The sequence below is a fragment of the Pan paniscus genome, chromosome 2, assembly GCF_029289425.2.
Source record: "Pan paniscus chromosome 2, NHGRI_mPanPan1-v2.0_pri, whole genome shotgun sequence".
Classification (NCBI taxonomy): domain Eukaryota; kingdom Metazoa; phylum Chordata; class Mammalia; order Primates; family Hominidae; genus Pan; species Pan paniscus.
In genome coordinates this window covers 51,214,491-51,227,740 of record NC_085926.1, presented here as the reverse complement: position 1 = coordinate 51,227,740, position 13,250 = coordinate 51,214,491, and the positions used below count along the sequence as shown (strand labels likewise).

The following is a 13,250-nucleotide window of genomic DNA, read 5'->3' as shown; positions in this document are numbered from 1 at the left end:
CCTAACATCACAACTAAAAGAACTAGAGAACTAAGAGCAAACCAATTCCTAAACTAGCAGAAGACATGAAATAACCAAAATCAGAATTGAACCAAAGGAGATTGAGACACAAAAAACCATTCAAAAGATCAATGAATCCAGGATGATTTTTTGAAAACAATTAATAGATAGACTGCTAGCTAGACTAATAAAGAAGAAAAAAGAGAATATTCTAATAAATACAATCAGAAATGAAAAGGGGGATATTCCCTTTGACCCCACAGAAATACAAATAACCATCAGAGAATATTATGAACATCTTTATGCATATAAACTAAAAAATCTAGAAGAAATAAATAAATTCATGGACACAAACACTCTCCCAAGAGTGAACCAAGAAGAAATGGAATCCCCAAACAGACCAATAATAAACTGTGAACTTGAGTCAGTAACAGCCTACCAACCAAAAAAAAAAAAAAAAAAAAAAAAAGCCCAGGACCAGACAGATTCACAGCCAAATTGTACCAAATGCACAAAAAAATGAGGCCAGTGGCTGGGCACAGTGGCTTACACCTGTAATCCCAGCACTTTGGGAGGCCGAGGCAGGTCAGGAGATGGAGACCAGCCTGGCCAACATGGTGAAACCCCATCTCTACTCAAAATACAAAAATTAGCCAGGTGTGGTGGCATATGCCTGTAGTCCCAGCTACTCAGGAGGCTGAGGCAGAAGGATCGCTTGAACCCAGGAGGCGCAGGTTACAGTGAGCCAAGATTGCGCCACTCTACTCCATCCTAGGTGACAGAGTGAGACTTTGTCTCTAAATAAATAAATAAATAAATAAATAAAAAGTAGGCTTTATCTTTGGGGTACAAGATACCATCCTGCACCGGCCAGAATGGCTATGATTAAAATGTCAAAAAATAACAGATGCTGGCAAGGTTGCAGAGAAAAATGAATGCTTATATACTGTTGATGGTAGTGTAAATTAGTTCAACCATTGTGGAAAGCAGTGTGGCAATTTCTCAAAGACGTAAAAACAGAACTACCATTTGACCCAGCAATCCCAATACTGTATACAAACCCAAAGTAATATAAATTGTTCTACCATAAAGACACATGCTTGTATAGGTTCATTGCAGCACTGTTCACAATGGCAAAGACATGGAATCAAGCTAAATGCCTATCAATGGTAGACTGGATAAAGAAAATGTGGTACATATATACCATGGAATACTATGCAGCCATAAAAAAGAATGAGATCATGTCTTTTGCAGAAACATGGATGAAGCTGGAGACCATTATCCTTAGCAAACTAACACAGCAACAGAAAACCAAATACCACATGTTCTCACTTATAAGTGGGAGCTACATGACAAGAATGCATGGACACATAGAGAGGAACAAAACCCACCGAGGCCTATTGGAGGGTAGAGGGTAGGAGGACGGAGAGGATCAGGAAAAATAACTAATGGGTACTAGGCTTAATACCTAGGTGATGAAATAATCTATACAACAAACCTCCATGACACAAATTTACCTATATAACAAACCTGCACATGTACCCCTGAACTTAAAATAAAATTAAAAAACAAACAAAAAAACCCAGCCAGGCGCGGTGGCTCACGCCTGTAATCCCAGCACTTTGGGAGGCCAAGGCAGGTGGGTCACGAGGTCAGGAGATCAAGACCATCCTGGCTAACATGGTGAAACCCTGACTCTACTAAAAATACAAAAAATTAGCCAGGTGTGGTGGTGGGCACCTGCAGTCCCAGCTACTTGGGAAGCTGAGGCAGGAGAATGGTGTGAACCCGGGAGGCAGAGCTTGCAGTGAGCCAAGATCGCGCCACTGCACTCCAGCCTGGGTGACAGAGCAAGACTCCATCTCAAAAAAAAAAAAAAAAAGTGGTAAATATATACAATGGAACATTATTCAGTCTTTGAAAGGAATGAAATTCTGACCCACGCTAAAACATGGATGAGCCTTGAAGACATTATGCTGAGTGAAATAAGCTACTCACAAAAGGACAAATACTGTGATTACACTTACATGAGGTACCTAGAGTAGTCAAATTCATAGAGACAGAAAGTAGAATAGAATGCTGGGTGCCAAGGGATAGGGGAGGGGAGAATGGGGAGTTATTTTTAATGATTACAATATTTCAGTTTTGTAACAGGAAAAGAGTTTTGGAGATAGACAGAGTTCTGGTGATGGTTGTACAATGATGTGAATGTACTTAAAGTCACTGAACCCTACACTCAGAAAATGGTTAAGATGGTCAATTTTGTGTTATGTGTATTTTATCACAATTAAAAATATAAAATTTTTTAAAAGTCAGCTGAACTTTTTAAATGCTGGTTGCAGCTAAACTTTTTTAAAGCCTATATTTCTACTCAAACACGAGTCCTAATGATGATACCAAATGGAACTTACTTGTATGCCAGAGCTCCAGCAAAGTGCTTCTGGATATACGTGTCCATCACAGGTCGAAAGTGAAAATACTTGATGTCTCGGAGCAGGTTGATGATGAACACCTGGGAGATATGGAGAGTAAGTCACCAGGGTTCACTGGAGGCCTCAGATCTATCCCCAGCAGGAAACAGAGTCTTCCTTCTCCAAATAATGGCAAATTGTCAGTGCTGTCCTCTAGCATTCCCCATGGGTAGTGAATGTAAGATTTCCATTCTGTGTCTGTATTTCTGTCTTGTCTTTTCTCTAACACCCCAGCCTCCTAATTCAGACCCGGGCTCATCAGTCTCTTCCTGTATTGACTGTGAGCCTCTCCCTTCACAATAATGCTGGGTGGTACAATACAGATCAGGGAAAGGCAAAATAATATGCGTGTAGATGGCATAAACAATAAGGTATTCCCAAAAACGTGGAAAAGAGAGGAAAAAAAGCTTGTCCTCTGAGCCAAATCAGCCTATGAAACTCTGTATCCTTCAGAAATGGGGCTGGTGGACAGGCAAATTAGGAAGAAGAAGAGCCGGAGGGGCAAACTATGCAAGTACTCATTGCAACTCTCACCTCTGCTCCTTATCTATGAGAGTATCTGACTCTTCTTAAATGTATGGCTCTCTGTGGGACTGGATATAATAGGCAAAATGCACTAAACATTCAAATCACTGTCCATTTTCATTAACCAACCTTCTGAGACTCTAGTTCTGAAACAACTGCATAGATTCTGGACCTGCACAGGTCTCTAGAGACCAGCATGGGTAAGTCTCTGCTTTTCATGATGGTTATATCCTACTTCGTAAGTGAAAAAATGAGCCATCTGATTTCTTGTATTACTCTCTGGGTTTCTGACCTCATGGAGGTCACTATTTCACGGGCCAGGCATACTGCAATAGTGATGAGATGGAAGATCCAGAAACTATAAAGTCAAGGTCTAGACTTGATTGTGTTGGATTCTTCAAGTTTGATCTGCCTGGTTGGTTGCTTGGTCTTCCTTGGGTGACACTCCTTAGTCCCTTTTCTATTGGAAACATCTATATCTTGTGCTGATTCACTCTAATAAATTGCTTCCCTTACATTTTCTGAAATATATGACAGGAATAATTAATAAAAGTAAAGAGTCAGGAAGGTGACTTACCAGAGACTGAAAAACCAACAGGCCGTACTTCTCTGTATTATCATCCAAAATCACAAAGAGTGTATCTAAGATGTCCTGCAGAAACTGAAACAACATAAAAAGCAGAGGGCTCAGGTCTCAGGACCTTACACGGACAAACTTCCATAAACCAATGAATTTAACTTCCAATAAAAAAGTGAAAGATCTCTTAGGATCTCAAAATACTACTTAAAAAAATCATCTAGTACCCTGACCCTCCACCCAGCTAAGTGATAACTAGGTGCACTTGAGGTGTTGGCTTATAGCCCAAAGGGCCCCAAGAAAGACTTAGAGAGGCTCTTCCTGTTGGGTGAGTGATACATTTCTAAGGAAAGGGCAATGACCTAAAAACCATAGGACACCTATGCAGAATAGCAATTTTGATATAAAAACAATCTAAGTGATACTGATGCCAAATTTATTTTGAGAAAAAGAGCTTACTGGTATCCCCAAAAGTTCAGTAGTCTCTTGCTCTCTACTGTGGCCTAACAATATAGAGTATATTTGATAAGGGTGTGGCAAGTTAGGCTTTACCTACAGACACTATTTTTTGGTCTAAGAATTAGTATTACAGAAGAAGGGAGAATGCAGTCAATGAGGGCTGTCAATGGGGGTAAAAAATGTGGCAGTATTTTTGTTGTTGTTTCAACATGTGCCTATTTCTGAGATGCAAAAACAAAGGAAGAGAATAATAAATATTGATGGACACTTGCAGCCTTCAAAAATCAAGTCTATCCTTCCTCCAGTTTAAAAGATACAATGTTTACAATTCATTTCTGAAAAATATGAGGTAGAAGGTGTAGATAGGGGTAATAATGATGGATCAAGACTGGCCATGGGTTAATGGTCTTTGGGGCTGGGTCAGAGATACATCTAAGGTTCTTTATACTATTCTGTATACTTCTGCATATGCTTGAAATCTTCCAATAAGAAGTAAAAAATATTTCAAAATGCTATCACATTCTCTTCTAGCTAGCTGGAGACAAATTATTGATGCTAAAACTAGATATGCTGGTAGGATGTTCTCTTCTCAGGAATATAAAAGCTCACCCTTGAAAAGACAACAGACTTCTTAATACCTCGTTTACTGGTTGATGTTTTCAATATTCTTAGAAGGAAAATATGAGTATGAATTTATCTTAAGTTTCAAAACTAGCATTAGATTTCTTTGAAGAGTTAAAAAATTTTTATGATAATCTGATCACATAATTAAAACAAAATTCATACATCAACTTCATGAAAGTACACAGTGGTACACAGACTTTAAAACTGTTCCTGACTTGGAAACACTGTGTTGTGTATTATTGAGTTAATGGAGCTGTGAAAGCAAAGTTAGGTGGTGCATTTGTGCTAATTCATTTGACGCTTGTGATGGCAAAGCTAAGAATGTTCATTATGGACAGGATGCCTTCTCCAGATTTAATCTCTAGCCTACATTCCATTACTCTTGCTGATAACCAAAAATACTTCCATTTTCCTCAGTAGAATTCAGTCCACTGTGTAGGATTCACCTGATGGGCTTTCACCACCAGGAAGTGCCTGGGGTTTTTATTGAGCTAAGGGGAAACACTCTGCCGAGAAAAGCCCTATGAAGGCAACTGGGGACTGGCAGTGTTGATGTCAGCCTGCTAAAGCCATTAGATAGGAAATGTCACAAAGGTACTTGGAGAAGGCAGTTAACATAGGGGTAAGGAAGAAAGGTATTATGGACTCCAAGTGAGAGACTAGACAAAATCAGCAGGTACAAGTTAATGAGCAGTATTTAGAGTTCCTAAAATCAGGAGAGTAGAGCCAGAAAGATATCAGGCTTAAATATAGTTTTTAAAAGTTAATAAACTGATATGCTATATACCTTTTTAAAAAAGGAGCTAACAAAAAAATCCCAAAGTATGATTCCTTGAGTATGACCCCCAAAGCAAAGGCAACAAAAACAAAAACTGATACAGAAAACAGACAAATCATGGAATGGGAGAAAATATTTCCAAACCATGTATCTCTGATAAGGAACTAATATCCAAAATGTATAAGGAACTCAAACAACTCACTAGCAAGAAAACAACGCAATCAAAAAGATGGGAAAAAGGACCTAAGTAGACATTTCTCAAAAGAAGATACACAAATGGCCAAAAATTATATGAAAAAATGCTCATCATCACTAATCATCAGGGAAATGCAAATTGAAACCACAATGAGATGTCACCTCATCCCAGTTGGGAGAGCTATTACCAAAAGATAAAACATAACAAGTGTTGGTGAGGATGTGGAGAAAAAGGAATTCTTATGCACTGTTGATGAGAATGTAAATTAATACAGCCATTATGGAAAACAGTATAGAGGTTTCTCAGAAAACTAAAAATAGTATTACCATATAAGCCAGCAATCCCACTACTGGGTATATGTCCAAAGAAATTGAAATCAGTATGCTGAAGATGTCTTGGACATATTCAGAACATGGGAGAGGTCTGAACTTCCATGTTCACTGCAAAATTGTTAATAGCTAAGATATGGAAACAATCTAGGTGTTGATCAGCAGATGAATGGATTAAGAAAATGTGGTATATGTTAAAAAAGCCAGTAGCTTTTCTCTACACCAACAACATTCAAGCTGAAAGCCAAATCAAGAATGCAACTGCATTTACAGTAGCCATACATAAAAAATACCTAGGAATACATCTAACCAAAGTGGTGAAAGACCTCTACAAGCATAACTACAGAGTACTGCTGAAAGAGGATGGGCGTGGTGGCTCAGGCCTGAAATCCCAGCACTTTGGGAGGCCGAGATGGGAGGATCACTTTAGGTCAGGAGTTCAAGACCAGCCTGACTAACACGGTGAAACCTTGTCTCTACTAAAAATACAAAAAAAATTAGCCAGGCGTGGTGGCACATGCCTGTAATCCCAGCTACTTGGGAGACTGAGGCAGGAGAATCACTTGAATCTGGGAGGCAGAGGTTGCAGTGAGCCAAGATCACGCCATTGTACTCCAGCCTGGGCAACAGAGGAAGACTCCGTCTCAAATAAATAAATAAATAAACAAATAAATAAATAGAAAGAATACTGCTAAAAGAAATAATAAATGACACAAACAAATGGAAAAACATTCCGTGCTCATGGGTTGGAAGAATCGATATTGTTAAAATGGCCATACTGCCCAAAGCAATCTATAGATTCAACACTATTCCTATCAAACTACCAACATAATTTTTCCCAGAATTAGAAGAAACTATTCTAAAATTAATACAGAACTGAAAAAGAGCCCAAATAGCCCAAGCAAGCCTCGGCAAAAAGAACAAAGCTGCAGGCATCACATCACCCCATTTCAAACTATACTACAAGGCTACAGTACCAAAAATGCATCATACTGGTATAAAAACAGACACACAGACCAATGGAACACAACAGAGAGCCTCAAAATAAAATGGCCTACCTACAGCCATCTGATCTTTGACAAAATCAACAAAAATAACAATAGGGACAGGACTCCATACTCAATAAATGGTGCTAGCAGCAAAAGAAATATCAGTGGAGTAAACAGACAACCCTCACAGTGTGAGAAAATATTTGCAAACCATGCATGCAACAAATGATTAGTATCCAGAATCTACAAGGAGCTCAAACAAATCAGCAAAAAACCACAAATAATCCCATCAAAAAGTGGACAAAGGACATGAATAGACATTTCTCCAAAGAAGATATACAAACAGCCAACAAACATATGAAAAAATGTTCGCCATCATTAATCATCAGGGAAACGCAAACTAAAACCACAATGAGATACCACCTTACTCCTGCAAGAATGGCCATAATTGAAAAGTCAAAAAACAACAGAAGTGGGTGTGGATGTGGTGAAAAGGGAATACTTTTATACTGCTGGTGGGAATGCAAATTAGTACAACCACTATGGAAAACAGTATGGTGATTCCTTAAAGAACTAAAAGTAGATCTACCATTCAATCCAGCAATTCCACTACTAGGAATCTACCCAAAGGAAAAGAAGCCATTACATGAAAAAGATACACGCACATGCATATTTATGGCAGCACAATTCGCATCTGCAAGGATATGGAACCAACCATTAGGAAGGTAGTGAGGGATAAAAGACAACATATTGGGTACAGTGTACACTGCTTGGGTGATAGGTGCACCAAAACCTCAGAATTCACAAATAAAGAACTCATCCATGTAACCAAAAACCACCTGTATCCCAATAACTATAAAAAAAAAAACATAAAAAAGAGAGTGTAACAATTGGCAAAAAATGAATGGTGCTGAGATAGCTGGCTAGAAGCAGTTAAGGTAGAGGTAAGAACATTCTTCCTCAGGCAGTATATTTACATTGTGTGGAAATTAACAATTTCCTTCCCACTGACATGCTGCAGCTAGTACATTATTCATGCTGAAGAATGAAACTGGACCCCTACTTTCACTATGAACAAAAATGAACTCAAGACGGATTCAAGATTTAAGTGTAAGATCTCAAACTATAAGAATCCTAGAAGAAAACCTAGGAAACACCATTCTGGACATTGGCCTTAGGAAATCATTTATCACTAAGTCCTCAAAAGCAATTGCAACAAAAACAATTGACAAATGGGACTTTAATTAAACTAAAGAGTTTCTGCCTAGCAAAAGAAACTATCAACAGAGTAAACAGACAACCTACAGAATGGGAGAAAATATTTGCAAACTATGCATCTGACAAACGACTAATATCCAGAATATATAAGGAACTCAAACAACTCAACAAGCAAAAAACAATTCCATTAAAAAGTGAGCAGAAGACATGAACAGACACTTCTCAAAAGAAGACATACAATAAAGTGGCCAATAAACATATAAAAATGCTGATTATCACTAATCATCAGAGAACTGCAAATCAAAACCACAATGAGATACTATCTCACAACAGTCAGAGTGACTATTAAAGTGTCAAAAAGCCTGGGTGTGGTGGCTCACTTCTGTAATCCCAGCACTTTGGGAGGCTGAGGCAGGCGGATCACTTAAGGTCAGGAGTTGGAGACCAGCCTGGCCAACATGGCAAAACCGTGTCTCTACTAAAAATATGAAAATTAGCCAGGCATGGTGGCACATGCCTGTAATACCAGCTACTTGGGAGGCTGATGTAGGAGAATCACTTGAACCCAGGAGGCGGAGGTTGCAGTGAGCCAAGATCATGCCACTGCACTCCAGCCTGAGCAACAGGGCAAGACTCCGTCTCAAAAAAAAAAAAAAAAAAAAAGTCAAAAAATAACAGATGCTGGCGAAGCTGCAGAGAAAAGGGAACTCTTAAACCTTGTTGGTGGGAATGTAAATTAGTTTAGCTCCTGTGGGAAGCAGTTTGGAGATTTATAAAAAAAACTTAGAACTAACATTTGACCTAGCAATCTTATTACTGAGTATATATCCAAAAGAAAAAAAAAATCATTCTACCAAAAAGACCCATGCACTCAAATGTTCATCACGGTATTATTCACAATAACATAAGACATGGAATCAATCTAGGTGCCCATCAACAGTGAACTGGATAAAGGAAATGTGGTACATAGGTCGGGCACGGTGGCTCATGCCTGTAATCCCAGCACTTTGGGAGGCCCAGGCGGGTGGATCACGAGGTCAAGGGATCGAGACCATCCTGGCCAACTTGGTGAAATCTCATCTCTACTAAAAATACAAAAATTTGCTGGGCGTGGTGGCACGTGCCTGTAGTCCTAGCTACTCTGGAGCCTGAGGCAGGAGAATCGCTTGAACCGGGCAGGCAGAGGTTGCAGTGAGCCGAGATTGCGCCACTGCACTCCAGCCTGGCGACAGAGTGAGACTCTGTCTCAAAAAAACAAAACAAAACAACAACAACAAAAAAAGACAATGTGGTACATGTACACCATGGAATACCATGCAGATAAAAAAAAAAGAAAATCATGTCCTTTGCAGCAACATGGATGCAGCTGGAGCTCATTATTCTACAGAAACTAGCAAGAACAGAAAAACCAAATACTGCACGTTCTTACTTGTAACTGGGAGCTAAACATTAGGTACTCGTGGACATAAAAATGGTAACAGTAGGCAATGGGGACTACTAGAGTGGGGAGGGACAGGGACAAGGGTTGAAAAACTGCTGGGTACTATGCTTACTACCTCAGTGATCAGATCATTTGTATCTCAAACGTCAGCGTCATGTAATGTATCTACGTAACAAACCTGCACATGTACCCACTAAATCTAAAATAAAAGCTGAAATTATAAAATAAAAAAAGAAAACATGGCATATAAACACAATGGAATGCTATTCAGCCTTAAAATGGGAGAGATCCTGTCATTTGAGACAACATGGATACAACTGGAGGACATTAAGCTAAGTGAAATAAGTCAGGCACAGAAAGACCACACGATCACACTTATATGCGGAATACAAAAAACTGAACACATAGAAGTAGAACGTGCAATGAGGAATACCAGAGGCTGAGGGAAGGTTGTGGTCATTCTGCAATCATTCTACTTTCTGAACATATATTCTGCACTGTTAAAACATCATATTGTATCCCATACAGATAAATAATTATTATTTGTCAGTTAAAAATAAAATAAAAAATAAAAGCATACCAAAAGAGGAAAAGGAAGCTAACAACAACAACAACAACAACAACAAAAATCTGATGAAACAGTCTCAGACGGTTATTGGCAAAAATCATGACAAAGTAAGGTCTTCTGCCCAGATTCTTCCTCATGCAGTATGTTTAAATTATATGGAAGACATACCTTAACAATTTCCTCCCCACTGACATGCCGCAGCCGCCCTAGTACATCCATGATCCGGTCGGGGAAGGCCTTCCACTTCAGCAGAGCTAGGAGGTCCACTAGAAAGCAAGCCCAAAAGATGAGGAACCCTTGAAACCTGGATATTCTTTTTTTTTTTTTTTTTAGACGGAGTCTCACTCTGTTGCCCAGGCTGGAGTGCGGTTGTATGATCTCAGCTCACTGCAACCTCCGCCTCCCGAATTCAAGTGATTCTCCTGCCTCAGCCTCCTGAGTAGCTGGGATTACAGGTATGCACCATCATGTCCGGGTAATTTTCGTATTTTTAGTAGAGATGGTGTTTCACCATGTTGGCCAGGCTGGTCTTGAACTCCTGACCTCAAGTGATCTGTCCACCTCGGCCTCCCAAAGTGCTGGGATTACAGGCATGAGCCACCGCACATGGCCAAACCCTGGCTATTCTAAGGTCAAGCAAGGCCCAGACTCTCCCAGTCAAGGACAGGTGGAATCTAGAGGAACAGAACTAGCTGCAAGCATCACCACAGACTGAGTCTAAGGCCAAAGACTCATCTGTAAACTCTGGATGTACTGTGGAGCTACTAAAACCATGAAAAACCTTGTAGGCTGCTATTGCTGAGTGATCCCTTCAACTTCAAATGAAAAGAAGCCCATTATTATGGCATCAAGAAGGAATAATTTATCTCTCCCTTCACATGCACTAGTAGTGTGGAGTGAACAATGGAGGAGGGTGGAGGGCACCACCCTGCAGGCATTATCACCTACCATTCTGGGTGAGTTTGGTAGAGGAGAGCTGAGTGGAGATGAAGAAAGACTCTTTGGTGCTGCGCTGGAAGATGAGGCTAGAAGGAATATTAGGGCAGCCATTGTAGTCCTCTTTGCAGCAGGGCAGGCCCAGGTACAGAGCATGGTTATTAAACGTGCTATTCTCATCACACTGTAGGCAAAAATGGAGAAAAAAATGTCCCCTGAGCCATGCAACATGCAAAAACCAGGTCCTAGGAATTTCTGGGCTGATACTTGCTCTCATCTTCCTAAGGCTGAACGTTGGGCCTCAGGTCCTCTTGGAAGAGTACTTTCTGTTCAGAAACTCCCTAGAACAGCTCATGTGCCTTTTAAACAGAATATGGTGGGGCATGTGGTTGCCACCTGATGTGCAAGTAACCTTGGGTGGCAGCTATGCTATGACAGTTGACAGTACCATGATCTCAAATAGCAGGTCTAAGAATGTACTAAACAAGACCACAATGGCAATGAGGGGTTGGTAATGGATTTCCATCCAGTGAAGTGAGAAGTAGAAAACAAAGAACCTGTTGGCGTTACTTGTGGGAGGATGGCCACCGCACTTAGAAGACAGAAGCCTGCCCACAGATGTCCCACTGTCACCCACCAGTGCACTTCCCTGGGTCTTCTGGCCTGCCCAGTGAAAACCACCTAACTGAGAACCATGTGTGAGAGTGGCCTCAGGGCAGGTAAGGGGTGGGGATGAAAGGCAGCTAGGCTTCATACCTTGTACACATAAAGCTCGTGAATATCATCTGAGAGGGTGGTGCCATCATCACGCATCAGGGGTGAGAATGCAAAGCCAAAGAGTTTCTTTTCCCCTTTGTCCTTTGCTGTAATCAGAGCCAAGTATTAGTTGTTTTTTGCCTTCCACTCTGCTTCCTCATGGAAATTCTCCTTGTGCTTATCACCTATGCTCTTTTGTTCCTCGCCTCTTTCATTAACTAGGTGGCAACCTGACTGCAGGAATGATGAGAAATGTGCTGAAATGAGTTTCCATTCATACTCAAGGCATATAGGCTACCTAGACCCAAAAAGAAACTAAATTGCTGGTCTTGATGAACTAGGGTCTCTTTAATAAGCAGTTTAATAATGGTACAAAGGAATACTCAAAGGAGAATGACAATGGATAATAATTTCAGACACTAGGTCAGACACCAGGAAGGGCCAACACAAGACTTTGTGGTTTTGAATCACTGCTTTTATAGTCCCAAGAACAGCCTCTGGTGACATCCCATCTCTGAGTAGCTGTTTATTCCTAACTCTTCATTTTCTTGCCCAAATAAGAATCCACTTAATTCTGTTCCAGAGAGGAGAGAGTTATATTTATATTCTCAAGGGAATGTGGAGGGGGGGAAGTCTAACTCACTGGAACAATGTCTGAACTCAAAGCGCAGGTGGGAGCCCCGGAACCGGTCAATGGGGATAGGCAATTTGATAATTTCTCCCCAGCGAGGACTATTACTGTGGTAGAGGACAAAGGAGTGGTAGGAACTCCTATTTGGCTCTCCTGAACCCAAGCTGATGCAATCCTGGAAGAAAGAAACAAAATAAGATGTCATCTTCCTGGTAGGAATGTCTGGATTTCTGTGTCACTAGGACACTTTTCTTTCTCTTGTCTAAAGGTCTCATTTTTGCTCTAAGCAAAATCTATGAGATAAGAAAATGCATTTGATTTAAATTCAATGCCTTTGGAAGCAGTTACATAGATGGTATATGAAATCAGCAGTCACAGTGCTCCTTGTTTTCTTTGGGGTGAAAGTAACCACACGTACTCCTCAAAAACAGAGAGAAGCAGGGTGGTGCATCTAAATCACCAAGGTAGGCTCCTCATCCTCACTAAGAAGAGAAACAACAAGCTGCATGAGAAAAGCCAACTCTATGTAACATTTTACCAGATCAGAAAAAAAATTAAATTACAAAGTGGAGACAGCCTGTTTTCTAATTGTCCTCAGTCCTACATTGGACTGGCATTTTAGGTCACCCCTGGCTGACTTTCTTTAGATATAAACAAGTTAGGCCAGATTTAACTTAACCCATCTCCCAAATATTGCCATGAAGATGCTGTCTCAGTACTGCCCATGCCCTTTTCTGGACAACAGGAAGCTT

General features: G+C 40.3%; 1 protein-coding gene across 9 annotated transcripts in view; it reads right to left on the bottom strand.

Moving 5' to 3' along the window:
• Positions 1 to 13,250, bottom strand: part of DOCK3 (dedicator of cytokinesis 3) — a 711,442-nt gene that overhangs the window by 141,377 nt on the left and 556,815 nt on the right. For all 9 annotated transcript variants that reach the window (XM_057301776.2, XM_055109993.3, XM_034956564.4 and 6 more), the window contains exons 16-21: positions 12,511 to 12,673; positions 11,868 to 11,974; positions 11,124 to 11,295; positions 10,344 to 10,441; positions 3,574 to 3,657; positions 2,412 to 2,512 (exon numbers count right to left, since the gene is read on the bottom strand). In XM_057301776.2, coding sequence (XP_057157759.1) covers positions 2,412 to 2,512; positions 3,574 to 3,657; positions 10,344 to 10,441; positions 11,124 to 11,295; positions 11,868 to 11,974; positions 12,511 to 12,673 — 725 coding nt within the window. The remainder of the gene's footprint in view (positions 1 to 2,411; positions 2,513 to 3,573; positions 3,658 to 10,343; positions 10,442 to 11,123; positions 11,296 to 11,867; positions 11,975 to 12,510; positions 12,674 to 13,250) is intronic.